The 14138-nt window shown below is 52.7% G+C and overlaps 1 protein-coding gene across 1 annotated transcript in view; it reads left to right on the forward strand.

The window, feature by feature from the left end:
* The first annotated feature begins 804 nt into the window (after positions 1 to 804).
* Positions 805 to 14138, forward strand: part of RFX4 (regulatory factor X4) — a 93998-nt gene continuing 80664 nt past the window's right edge. Inside the window, exon 1 of the mRNA XM_075428321.1 lies at positions 805 to 1279. Coding sequence (XP_075284436.1) covers positions 1226 to 1279 — 54 coding nt within the window. The 5' untranslated portion in view covers positions 805 to 1225. The remainder of the gene's footprint in view (positions 1280 to 14138) is intronic.

A 14138-nucleotide genomic window follows, 5' to 3' on the forward strand; every position in this document is an offset into this window, starting at 1 on the left:
TCCTCTCCTGGAGCTCCATTCATATTCTAATCACAGCTTTTCCTTCCCTAAACCAGCCACTTTTATCAGCGCCCTAGCTTTGCACTTTTACTTCCACTTCCAGCGCACACAGCCGCACGCAGGAGAAGCAACTTTTTCCACCCTCCGTCCTGCCCCCCCCCCCTCCCCCGCAACGTGCTAACCCGAAAAGGGATCCCCGCATCCTTCGGGCTGGAGCGGGAAGGGGACGACGAGTCTGGAAACGCACCCGTCCGGCTCTCCATTTCTCTTGGCAACCGGGCTGCCCCTCTCCCCGCTCCCCCCGCAGTCCCACGCAAAGCTCTGCGGGCCCGCCGCCGCCGGAGGGACCCGCGGCAGCCCCGCGGGACCCCGCACAGCCGGCACCGCTCGCCGGGACCCTGGCAATTTCCCTCTGCCCTCACCCCCCATCCCCCCTGCTTTCCTTACCCACACACATCGCTCTTTTTTGTTGTTCCCCCCCCCCCAATAAACGAAGCTTCCAGGACATTTGGGAAGCTGCGCAGCTCCCAGCGCCCGCCAGGGACCCAGGCCCAGAGCCCACCGGGAGGAGGAGGAGGAGGGGGGATGGGGGGGGGGGTTGGGGGGTCGCACGCACCCCCGGCAGCCCCAGAGAGCACAACCCCGAACCCGCCGCCCGTTTGAAGCCCGAAGCCAATTTTGATCTCGGGCTGTAATGAGCCGAAGGCGCTGGGTGGGGGCTGGGGGAGGGAAGGGCGGAGTGGAAAGGGCGCTGGAACTTTAAATAAGAAAAACGTTTCTAATGCTCTAATAGAAGAGGGAAGTCGAAGTGTTGGGATTGCGTAGATCTAAGGCCCCCCTTTTCGGAGGAAAGCTTTTCTTATTCAAAACAGCATCACAATGGGCTTCACATTGAGCCTTGCCACATCCCCATCTGAGTCGCAGCCATTCATCAGGCTGGCCGGCCTATCAATGACATTTCTCCCATCAGGGCTTCTATAAAATGATGCTTTTTCCCATGAAACATCCGCAAACATTTTGACGGCTCTGGCTTTGCCCCGCTGGATTACGGAGTGTCCCTCTCTCACGCGCTAACACCCCCCCCTCTCCCCCCCCATTTCCCCCCCCCCCAATTATCTGCCTCTGCCCCCATCTCCACCCCCCCCATCCACCCCCCGGCCGCCGCCCTGCTCCCGCTCCCCCCGCCGCCTCCGCTCCCCGGGACCTTGGGGCTCCCGTCCCGTCGATGGGAAGAGCATGCATTGCGGGGTGCTGGAGGAACCCGACATGGACTCCACAGGTAAGCGTCCCTGTCCCCCCCTCGGCCCCCGGCCAGGGGCTCCCCGGCTTGACCGTGGCGGGGGGGGTGGGAACGGGCCGGGCCGTGTGCGGGGCAGCCGGTCGCGGGGGGGGACCTGCGGGTGCACTTGCAGATAACGGTGGAGCAGAGGGTGGGTTTATTTCTTGGGTTTTCTTTTTCTTTTTTCTTATTTTTCCCCCTTTTCCGTAGGCTGCCGCCAAGCCAACCGATCTCCGCTCCTAGTTGTGGGCTCTCGCTTCTGTCCGAGCGGAGCCTTTCGGAGGGGGGGGGGGCGAGGCAGAAAAAGCGGTTCGCAGAGCCGAGGCGGTGCCGTCCCGCAGGCTGGGCTGCCCCGGCGGGGAGAGGCTGCGGGGAAGGGCAGGGCCGCTCCCTCCCCCCGCACCCCCAGACGGCGGCTGGGCCGGTGCGGCGACCAGAGGGGAGTCCCGCCAGCCCGCGCCGCAAGCGGGGAGCGGCCCCGGCGGGGGAGGAAGGGGGGGGACGGGGGCAGCCGGACCCCTGCCCCCCGACGGCCACCCGGGCCGGGACGCGGCCGTCGGGGAGAGGCGGGGGATCGGGCCTCCCTCCCCCCGCCTCTCCCCGACGGCCGCGTCCCGGCGCTCCCCCGGGCCCCCGCAGTTCCGTCCCGCAGCGGCCCGAAGGGCGTTTCGTAAAATTTAAATATGGATTAAAAAAAACAAAAAACAAAACAAAACAAAAAGAGAGAAGGAGAGGAGGGGGTGCCCGGCGTGACCGGGTTTGTGCCACCGTTAGTGGGGGGGCCCCGGGACCAGACCCGGGGGGGGGGGTCTGGGGGAGCGGGCGCTCGGCGGGGAAGGAACCGTTGCGTTCCCGCCGCGGCGGGCTCCGGCGTGCCCGGGGCGCGGGGGCGAGCTGCCCGCCCGTCGGAGGGGCCCCGCCGGCAGCTGCTCGGCGTCCAGAGCGAAGGGGAAAGGGAAAAAAATCAGACCGAACCAAAAAAAGCCCCGCTTTTTCCACCCCTGCGTTGGAAACCGTCCGTTCTCGGCCAGAGCCTCCGTGCTGCTCGTTCCTTCGGTCCAGAGCGGGTGTAGCAAACGGCGGCGCGGCTGATTAAGACAATATTAATCAGAAAACGCTTGAGTCTTGCTAAACAGATGGCGAGAGAAGTGGAGCTTTGCAGTTGTCTCATTCAGACACCTTCACCTCCCTTTCAGAGGGCTTAATCCAATTAGCTTTTCTCCCGAGTTTCAGTTGTTATGTAAAGATCCTTTTGCGTTGTGGAGAAATATGGCTTCATTGAAAAAGAAAAAAAAAATCGGTCATGTTTTAATTTCTCCTTAACAGTTTTTCCCCAAACCGGCGGGACGAAAAGGAAAATAATCGCCCGCGGCTCGACTTTTCAGGCTTGGTCCTTCCCCTTCCCCCAGCAGCGCCGTGCGCTGCCGTCGAGCTCTGCTCACGCGTCCCCAGCCCGGGCAGCGACCCCCGGGGGCTGTCACCAAGCCGTCACCGATCTTCGGCCGTCTGGGGGCCCGGGACACCCCCCCCCCCAGCCGCTCCCTGCCCCAGGCAGGTGGACGGCGGGGCTGCCCTCGGGGCTGTCCCGCTGCCCGTCGGGGATTCCGCCCGGGGCGGAGGGCGGTGTAGGTGGGGGGGGGGGGGGGGGGGACACAGGCCCTTCCCGGGCGGTTTGCAGCTCCTTCCCCCGCAGCGTTTCTCCGCCGCCGTTGTCTCCGCGAAGCGCCCGCCCTCGGTTGCCGAAGCCCGTCGCTGCCCCGGGCCGGCCCGGGAGCCGCCGGGCCCCGGGGGAAGGGGTTCGCAGCCCCCGTCGGGGCTCCCCCGCCCGCCCCGTCGCTGCGGGGCGCAAAGGGCTCGCCCCGGGGGTCGGGTGGGCCGTTTCTGCCTTCTGGGGCTTGCGGGAGCGCGCCCGCCGCCGCCCGCCCCGCGCTGGGCCCCCCGACAGCTCCGTGCCCGCAGCCTGCCCGGGGACCGCCGCTCCGGGACCCCACCGGGACCTCGGGGCCGAGGCTTCGTGGGGGATCCCGAGCGTTAATGAGGGGTTTCCCCGGCCGCAGCCCCCCCTAGTGACACCGGCACGGCGGGGGGGGTGGGGACGGACGGGGCGGCCGCGGACCGGCACCCGGCGCTGGGCGAGACCCTCGGGGCGCGGAGAGCGGGCTGCGGAGCGGCCCCGGACCCCCCAAAACCCGCAGGAAGCCTCTCGGTGCCGTCGGGGCGCTGGGGCCGGCGGGGGTTGGTGTTCTCCCCGGCGGTGCGGGGCGGCAGCGGGTCGCCTTCCCTGCGGGCTCGCCGTTTGGAAAGGAGCCGGGACGTAAGCGCCGGTCCGAGAGAGTTAATGATCGGTTGCAAGTGCTGGCTGGGTTAATGAGATCGCCGATATCGATAGATACCAGCGTGGTAGTCGGGAGAGCAGCCGTGACACTGCAGAACACGCGTGTAGCGCTGAAGCGGGGCTCCTCGGTCTGGGGTTTTTTTGATCCGAACGCGAGGTGGATTTTGCTGCTGAGAACTGTCCGCTTTGCTCACCGCAACGCAATTTACCAGCAGATGAAGAGGAATTTGCTATTGGCAGGGTTTTTTTCCTCACTTTGCTCGAGTACTTTTCATACTCCAGCAAAAAATGTGATTTACTTCTGTTCCAATAAATAAAAAAAGCTCTTTACTGTTCCAGGATTTGTGTTTAGAAAGGCTCTTACCTCCTGAGCCGTTAAGATGATCCAATGATTGCTTTCAGTCCAGAGTTTGATACGATATTGACATGCAAAAGAAATGCCACCGGCCCTTTGTGTAACCAAACCCGACCATTTGTCTTAAGATCATTTCATGTCTCATATGATTTCACAAGTGAAAGAAATGGAACAACAAAAAAAAAAAATCCACAAAAATGCTTTCTTTCCTGCTGGCTGCAGAGTTCCCGCGGAGGGACAATGTTTGCGCTGCAGGGCCCGATCCCGGGCAGCTCCCTCTGCCTCCAGCAGCAGCGGAACTGGGGTCTGCACGCACGCCCCAGCACTGGGTCGGGTCTTTACTCCTGAGCGTTGCTTTTCAGGATTTTGTAAAATCCATGGGGTTTTTTTAGACGTTTGTAAGTTGGTCAAAATTACCGTGAATGAAGAAGTTAATCTTCTAAGTGTGACTCCGGGAAAAGAATTAATTTATGATTTGTCTGCTAATGCATTCGTTCTAAAATACTTAGGCAGGGGAACTGCGGCACGTTTCAGTGCTCTGCAATCTGTTATTTACCTACAGTAAAGAAAAGTTCTTTAAAAGGATGGAAGGAGAAAAGAACTAAACCAAGCTTTTGCATAAGAATAGCCAGAAAACTGTAGGAAACTATTTCATTTATTTAAGTTACAGTTTAGGCTTTACAGTCCTCAAGGTTTTATTTGGGTGAAATCCTCGTTAAAGAAGGGACTCTGGATTCAGACAGGTTCAGCTTGTGTCCGCGAGACCGTAAAGAAACCTGTAGCCTCAGCTGGTCTGTCTCAGCTGCACCTTTACCGTGGCAAACATCTGTTGAGGAACAGATCTCCTCGGAATGAGAAGAGACCATTTTGTGCTGAGACACGTGTGATGGGAGTTAGAGCCGTCCCGCAGAAAGCCGGTGGAACAGCCCCCTGCTTCCATCAGGGCCGTCGGCTTGGCTGCTTTTCGAAAAATAAGGCTCGTTTTCAGCCACCGGTGCAGTGAGCGTGCGGGCAAGGCAGAAGGTTAGCGCTGCTGTGAAATCCACAGCGCCTGCCAGCGTAAACACCTTTGCGTTTCTAAGGCTTCATTTGCAAGCGGTCGGCAAGTTAGGACAGCCGTAAGGAGGAGCCTCCCCTGGGATACTATTTCTATACTTAGGATTTCACTGCAGCAAAATAAAGATGAAAGCATGGGATCGCTGAAATCCATGCGGTGAAGAAACATCGGTTCCTCTTCAGACGGAGACTTTTGGAGAGGTGGCCTTAAACACAGCCAGGGCTTGACGCTGCAGGACAGTGCCTTTACAGCAGCAGTGGGCTGTCAGGGGACTAACACAAATATAAGGTCAGTCCTTTGGGGATACTTGATGTGGCGTTCGAGTCCACAGAAAGAGCTCCCGATTCCGTGAGCACCGAGGTTTGTGAATTTTCCGAGTTCACCCACGTGTTGGTTTCCCTGCATCTGGGCTGGATTTCCCGCGGGTTTCATTGTGTCCGAACGCGAATGCCCGGTGTGATCCCACCCCGCTGGAGCCCAGCGCCCCGGCGGCCGAGGGGACTGGACTGCGAACGTTCTAGTTAGGAAGATGGATAGCGTAAATGGTATTTGGTGGCTGAGCAACCCTATAGGTAACAGGCGTAGGAAGGAAGAGTACGCGGTGACGATTCAGCCTGTGGAGGCCTGCGTAGGTTTTTTTAATGTCTGTACTAAAACCTCGTTTACACGCACCTTTTAGGTCCTATAGAATTGTAGATACACGTCAGAGAGTTTCTGTGAGTATTTAAAGCTGCGGTACAACTGGCTGCTAGAGATGGCTCCTGACCCGGCCGTGGCTCCGCGAGGGAAACACCTGTTGAAGTCCCCGCGGGTGCCTGGGCGAGGGCAGGTGCCCAGGGTTAGCTCCTAACGATCCCTCCCAGCCCTTGGGAACCCCTAATAACTTAATTGCAGCTGGTTTACATGCATAACTAGCCGTCCTGGCCCATCCTCATTCCCATTTAGTTTGTCCCAGGAGGTTTGCAGCAAGAGCAGTTTATTAGCTATAAAAATAGTAGCCAGCGTTGAAAGCAGAGCTTAAAGTCAGTGGCAGAGCCTTTCTAGCTTGCTGCAAGAGCTGTGGTTTTGTTCTCTCTAGATAACTAAGTGTTGGGTTAAATATTTTTGGCCGTTCTTCCCTCTGTGATTAACTTGAAATCAGGCAAAGTGGAGAGGGTTAAGCAGAGCCTTGTCTCTCACTGCACCCAGCAAGGAAGAAAAAGCTCATCTGCAGCTTAACTTGCCTCAAGACTGAAACGCGGGGCTCAGCGCTGTCTCGTTTCCTTCACTTCAGCTACAGTTAAGCACTTTGTTTTCTTTTATTGGTAAGTGAACTTAATTTCTCTGAGATGGAATCTGTTATGGGAACCAAGGGGTCAATTCCCAGCTATGAATGACGGGTTCACAATTAACTAGCAGCTTATCCCGAGAATTTTTGCGCCGGATCCCAAGTATGAAGGTAGTGGGAAACAATACAATTCAGATAGCCAGAACATTCTCTGAGGGAGCGATTCCCTTGAAACTTCGCCCTGGGAATTAGAGGTGTAAATTTTAGAGCAGCAGGCTGGGGACGTACACCGGGATTTCGCAGGGTTTCGAGGCTTGTGGTCGCCTGGTGCTGCGGTCGTCGCGCGGACAGACTTCCTGCTGGAGCTCCGGGTGCTCGTGACCCCCATGGCATAGACTCAAACACTTCGAAACACAAAATCCTCTTCCCTAGAGGTTTTGATTTGCTTTCTGAGGTCTTAGCTGGAAAAAAGTAGACTTGCCTGGAAGTAAGGACTACAAGTTGTGAGAAGTAGAAATTATTGCCTTTTTTTTTTTTTTTTTTTTTTTAGGAATACTGTCACTAGAAATAGAACTACTTGTTGCTGCTCACCTTCTCTTTCTTCTCTTTTTAAACTTTAATTCCTTAGGGTAACCCTACCAGACTACCCTGTTTTCTTCCACGCTGCCATTTTTACTGGTTTGGCTACTTGGGGCAAGGCTCACAGACACTCACGTTAGGTTGGGTAGAACTCGTTATATGAAAAATATCTTACACGCAGGTGTAAGTTTGCAAACGAAACCCCGAAGTCAACAGAACAACCATGAGCTTTCTGTCCTTGTAGAGATCTGTAAATTCAGATCTAGCTTGTGCTAAACTTGTAGAGCAATAAAGTACCAGAAATGTAGTGGCAAGGGGAAACTGAAAGTAGTGAAAAAAAGCCAAATGGAAGCGTTTGGGTCCTTAGCCAACAACCTGTGTGCTGGAGCCGGGTCCCCATGGGGACAGCAATGCATACCTAACTCGAAAAGCACCTCAGAACATCCTTTCTACAACCCAGAATGCTTTCCAGCCCCCTGTAACAAAGATGTAGCCTGCTGCAAAAGCCCAAAAGCTCCCGTGTGTCAGAGGACATGTGGGAAAGGCTGCACGTTTTGCTAATATTCTAGGATCTCGCAGAAACAGGCCATTTGTGAACTAAAATTCATGGATGGACATAGGAAGTAGACCCAATCCTATTCTTCAAAGAGGAAAAATAATTCTCAACATCCTGACCTGTGTGGTTCCCACCTCATCTGATATTCACTTTAACTGTGAACATGTGGCAGGAGGTCCTCATTAAGCAAACGAGTGTTAGCTTTTGCCACACAGCCTGTAGGTACGCAGCTCCTGGCTGTTGTCATCTCCAACGCTCAGAGGAAAGTAAAACCCTTCCTGTCCCTCTACCCCCTACAAAACTAAAGCAACACAGGGAAATAGAAATTCCTGGTTGGTCCTTAAGGTGACAGTGACCTGACAGATACTGTAAAAAAATGTGGAAGCAGAGTCCTGCTCCCCTAGTGCTACATGTCGGGGTACAGCAGTGACACGTTGTTCTGTGATGGGAGATGCCTGCCCCTGCGATGAGCGTTCCCTGGGTGTGTGGGCTCACGTGGTGGCTGGAGGGAATGGGCTTCTTTGGGGAGCCTCAGCACAGCCCTTCAGCTCCAGGTCTCTCTGTGTCAGACCTGGCTGAGCAGCAGGTCAGAGATTTGCTGGCTTACCCGCTTGGCACCCCAGGGTCAACAGGAGAGGAGCCACATCCAGTGCTGTGCGTGGGATGGAGATCCCATCAGGGACAGTCATGTCACGAGCCAGACCAGGAATTCTCACACTGAGCAGAACAGGTCTGCAACCTGCGCCTCGTGTCCGTAAAAGGCTGCTTCTTCTGGGCCCCTCAGCGTTAAAGGTAGAATGGGCTGCATTTTAGCTATCATGGAAAATTTGGTGTTATGAGAGGCTGTGCGCAAGCGACGCGTTTGCTAGATGTCGTGTTGTGTTTGCCTGGCAGCCTGTTGCCCGGCTGGGCCTCCTGGGTGCTCGCCATCACACACTAACTCGGAGGAGGAGCCCTTCAGAGACCTCCGAGGTCCGCGGCTGGGCAAGGCAGCTGCCGGGTGAGGTTTACTCCGTGCCTCGGGACACCCAGCAGGGCTCTGCTCCGCTGTCCGCTGTGCCCTGCTCTTCCTCCCTCCTGGGCGGTGGCAAGAGCAGATCCCGCTGGTCAGATCGCCTGGCTAGCACAGGTTTCCCAGCGTCGGAGCTCACATTCCTCTCCTAAACACAGAGTCATGGGGACAATACTGGTGTGGGGGCCCCTCTTATGCAAACATTTTTTTTTTTTTTTAAATGAGTTGTGGTAGGGGCAGCAAATGGCCTCCATTGTACCGAGGTGGGGAGAACCGGGGAGGACTGCATCTACAGAGCAGTTTAATCACATGGATGGAGCAGCGTGTTCACCTCTTCTCCTTGCTGGGTCACTTCCACTTTGAGCTCTGCAAACAGACCGTCTATTGAGCAGTTAGCATTCAGTGCTGAATATTCAATACTAGACTCTTGTTTCGGTGAGTCTTAGGCAAAAAAAGGAGGAGGAAAGAAGACTTCTCTTTTTTTCTCCTGTTCCCTCCCTGAGTTTGCTTTGCATATTGTTCAGAGGAGACTGGAGGCTTCTCAGGAAAGCCAGGCTCCTAGTTCTAAAAGCACTGGTCTACTTTCGTAGTACTTTCTAAGGAGAGGGGAGGGACGAGATTCACGCAAGGTTTATGAATCTGCAAGTCTAGGCACATCCTGACAGAGTGAAGACTTTCCGACGAGCACATTTAGGCTGTAAAATTCATAGCATGAAAAACTTGCTCAATATACACAGGTTAGTGCTGGAAGGTACCAGTCTTTGTGGGAGTACGTTATGATGATTTATTAGTGTCCTCTCTGCTAGTTTTGGTATGCAGATATTCTCTGGGTGCATCCCGAGAGCTGAAAGAAACGGCGTGCTTTATTTGTTTCTCTCTAGTTAGTGCCATCTTTGCTCGCAAGATGGTTGTGCATAGTCTAATGGCTGCATCCTTTGACAGCAGTGAGCAACAGCTAGGTTTGGAATAGATGTGCATAAAGTGAGGAGAAGGGGCCACCATTTGAATAAATGTAGAATTTCTTTCCTTTGATTCACACTCTTCTTCAGTCAAGTGCTTGTCTCTCTCTTACTGCTATGATTCTGTCCTGACACCTGAGTTTTCTTTGCACATATGTGTTTGTCTGTCTTGTTCTTACAGTCTGTCTGACTGGATGCTGTTTCTGGTGAGGACTATTTCCTGTAGTCCTGTTCCTTCAGGAGCTGACCTCTTTTCTCCTGATTTTTGAAAAATCCCCTCTCTATAGTTGCTCTCTTTCCCTCTGTACTTTGTTTCTTTCTCATCCATTCTTTTGTTTTCTTTCCTTTTCTTTTTCACCTTCATTCCAACAATCAACCCTCTCCCTCTTCTCTCACTTCCCCAAGTCCCACAGCCAGTATTTCTTACATCTCCCACCCATCTCACAGCTTTTTATTTTGTCATCTTTGTGGGCCCGTCTGACTGATGTACTACCCTTCCCATGCCAAACTGGCCTGTCTGCTGGATTCTCCAGCTCCTGAGGCAGAGGGAAGCATTTCGTGGGTGCTTCATGCAAATTCTGTTTCTTGTTGAGTCCCAGACTCCCTGTTCAGCCAAAGGACTCCAGTCCTGCAGGGAAGCAGAGCTGCATTGAGGATTTGAGGCCTCCATGTCTTCTCATGCACACCGGTAGGCTGAGGGACCATGGCAGCAGCCGGGAATGTTCAACCCAAAAGCTGGTGAGCAGAGACTGCCGTAGGGGACGAGTATAAGAGACGTGATATGTACACAGAAATGAAGGTCCTATGAGCTCTCTTGTGTGCCTCATGTCAATTTTATAGCATAATAAGTTCCTGAAATCTGGGGCAAAAAGCTCATCAAGAGATTGTGATATTTATTCTGGCAGAGAATGGGACTGGCAATAGTCAAGGGGCATGTTTGCATTTTCTTGGAAGGAAACATTCCAAATAAATTTGAGACAAGGATAGCGTTTACATTGGTTCATGAGGCAGATCCTGAAGGACTGAGGATCTATAACACATCATGTAGAAGCACGAGGGTACGCTTTGCTGTATGCAGAGTTGGTGCTTGGAAAGCACATGATACGTGTGATTGTCCTACCGATGAAAAGATTGGCTGCATGTTGCACACCCGTGTAAGTTAAGTGCCCTGGGAGGGGTGAATTGGTCAGATACTGGTGTCACTAGCTTAAATGATCCTAGGTGAAAGTGAGGAAACATCACTGCACAGAAATTAGAGGTGAGGTTCCCTTTGCTGTTAAATGAGTAATGGCCTTGATGCGTCAAAACCCAAGTGGCTGTTTAGTGGCCTGGTGCAGTTTACTTTTCAAAATAAAATCACATATAGCACCTCTGTGTGACTGGGAGAGGGAAAGGGCTACTCCCAGTTAACCTGCATATGGAGCTGGAAATGTGATAGCAATATGATATGTGATTCTGGAGAAGGGAACAGACGGCGCTTCAGAAGTCCTGTCTGATCCAGGTTAGAGGCTGCCCTAAATGCCAGAGTCAATATGCAGAGGAATCTTGTGTTCTAGGGTTCCTGACGGTGCTTGATCTGTATTTGGGATGCAGCTTCTTAATGAGGAATATTGTTGACAGGGTATTTCAATGAAAGCATCGCATTTAGACGAACTTCCACGCAGCCCGCAGGGTAACAAGAATGCAATACCTCCTGAATTCCCTTTTTCCTATCCAAGTATTCTAGAGGGGTTAAAAGATGATAAACCATGGTGCTTTTTGTTATACCAGTTTGAACACAGCTTGCCACTTTTTAACCCATTATCAAATTGGTTAGCAGAAAATTAGTACTAGGAGTGAAAACCTGGCTAAACAAAAGAGCCCTCACTGATTCAAGAGAGTCATTCTTTGCATAGTTATGATATCATGGCGAATCTCATGATGCTTCACCAGAATCACGAGCCAGGGGAAAAGAACAAAAACATTCCTGCCGACATCTAGTAAGTGCCCTGGACGAATGTCCGTTAACCCTGAAATAGTTCCAAGAGAATTGTGTGCCAAGAAATGAGAACAAAAGAAAGGACTGCAACAAGAGTGCCCGACATTTTGCCCTGCTGGAAACGAAATAAAAAGTTAGATTAGCAAACCAAGCACCAAGGTATCTGGCAGCTTGTCAGGGTAGCGGCTCTGCCATCTGCACCGAGGCCGTGTGTCACTGTCATCCGTGAGGAGCAGGTCTCTTGGAAGAACAGAAGATGGCTGTGCAGGACCGAGGAGGACACCGGCATGATTTCCTGTAGGGCCTGAAGGTGTTCCCGACAGCTCCCACACACTGACTGAAGGATATGTGCCCCTTGCCAGCTGATGGCAACGAATGAGGCAGCGCGGAGCAAACCCAGGCTCTGTGTGGCAGGTCCACCTCGATGGTCAAAGAGGAGCTGTTTTGTGAACGAGGAGTGTCTGCGATGGGGTAATCGGAGGGAAGCAGTTGGACGATGGCCCTGATATGATCTCACAAACCTTTCACTTGACAATGGAGAGGAGGGAGATGACATCACCTATGAAAGCCTACATCTTAGAAAATCTCTGTGTGTGTGATTAGCTGTCCCTAATAGCTTGTTCTGCTTGATTTTAGTTGATTTTTGGTAAGTCTGACGCCCTCCGTGGGAGCCGGTGGCTGCCAAGCCCTGTCACGTTACAGACACACAGTTGTTCATAACCTTGAGCAGAGGCCAGGCTCGGAGATCTTGCTCAGGTCTTGGTTTGAAAGTAGATTGAGGTTTCAGAGAAAAGGTGATTTTTTTCATTTGTTTGCTTTCTTTCAGACACTGTGGTTCTTGAAAAGCTTTGAATGCGCTGCTCTCCAGCAGCGTGACGCTCCCCAGGTGGCAGATGTACCTATAACCGGCAGTGCCGTGCTGCAGGGTGTGTGGGACATTCAGGACATGAATCCTCTGCTGCTGGTCAGAGCAGACGTGATGTGCAGCAGGTACCAGAGCAGGCCTTTAACAGTCTGAGGGTCAGACTTCAGGCTTATCTCCTAATAGTTACCCCTGACAGAAAGGGATAGTCTCTTTTGCCTTTAAAGGGACTCTTTTAAACTGGTGATTTGTCTTCTAAGCTGATACAACTGATTGAATCAAGACATTGAAGTATTACAAGGTGTAGTTTTCACTTGCAACAGAGAAAACAGTAGATATACTGGCCCATTTTTTTGCTTTGCTTTCATTCATATACAGTTAGAAATGAGATTTGCAGCACGCTAAGGGGTAGTCAAAGCAGACAGACTGTTCATACATTATGAATTTAACAGCTGTAGAGCTTAGAGGTTCTCTGTCCACAGCAACGCTGCAACACCGACAGCGTGAACAGAGAGTTTGTTGGGTGGTGGCATGCTTCAGACCATGTTCAGCAAGACAAACTCTGCAGAGAAGAGCCGCGGTGGATCATACATTTATTCTGAGACAGAAGCTGTCAGGCAGTGATGGTTTTCCTGAAAAAGAAAAGCTATAGAATACCATCCCATCAACTCCACTGCAAAATTCTGAAATGGATACTATATCTGGTTAGTACCGTGGGCTAGCAAACTGAAAACGGGAGGTTCCACTACCTTTGGTCAGCCCTCAAGCTTTTGAGGTACTGCTTCCACCTGCTAAATCTGCTGCTTGCAACCACTCTCTCTCGGCCTAATGGATCAGATGAGCAGCGAGGCGGTACTGCTGGCCAGCCTGGTGCTGAGACACTTGGCAAAGAGACGCTGCGGGAAGAGATGAGTAGCTCTTCTCTCCGAGATCAGCGAACAAATAACTTGGAGGGCTGCTAGGACTCCCTGTGCAAGACAGGAGTTCCTCCTCCATCACAGCAACTCTAAAATGGAATCTGTCATCACTTCTGAGTATTAATTTTTCCAACAGGTCCTCTTGTAAATGCACTAAAATTCGGTGGTCCCTTTATATTTGCATTATCTACATTTTATATACCTTTGCTCATAGTTACTTTTTAAGTTTTTCTACACCTGCCTTGAGAAAGTGGGGAAAAAATGACAAGAATGGCCATGAATACAAATAAGGTGCTGGACTGTTGCAGCTGTGGTGTCCAAGTTGGTACATGGCTTGGGTAGTAGTTTGGGTCCTGGCACATCTGTAATTCTTCTTCCAGAGGAAGCTCTATCTCAGTGACGAGCAGACTTCTGTGGAGGAAATGCTGGTTGCTGCGGAGAGCACTAGGTAAATCGTCATCCCTGTTGGCAAACTGCTGTAAAATTTTGAGTATGAGAGCCAATATGGAGCTGGAGGGGAGGGATTTCTGTGCAACTGCTCGGGCTGTGGTGAAATGAGCATACGGTGGTCGTGCAGTCACTGATGCTGTGATTACCACAAGCCTGGGCTATGCTTCTAGAACAAGGAGATTCTCAGCTCATACAATTTCAGTAAAAAACAGCGATTCACAATTACGCCGGTGATAGGACCACATCCAGATCAGAGGATATGGCGTAACGGGAGAGCACCAGTGCAGTTAGTACCACTGCAGGGTGACGAAGCCAGGCGAACTGCAGCTCGGATTAGGTGACTGCAGAGTTTCACTCTGCCCGTAATAACCCTGAGTGTCCCTTCAGGACACACGAACATGCCCGCAGGGCTGCAGCCAGAAGCGTTGTGTGCGCTCACCTACCCGTGCAGCTGCTTTTGGCATCCTGCTTGGGTGCCGAGCGGGACGCGGTGGCTCTTGAAGGCCAGAAGAGGCTGTGATTACAGGTTGTG

This window comes from Opisthocomus hoazin, chromosome 8 (genome assembly GCF_030867145.1).
Source record: "Opisthocomus hoazin isolate bOpiHoa1 chromosome 8, bOpiHoa1.hap1, whole genome shotgun sequence".
Taxonomy (NCBI): domain Eukaryota; kingdom Metazoa; phylum Chordata; class Aves; order Opisthocomiformes; family Opisthocomidae; genus Opisthocomus; species Opisthocomus hoazin.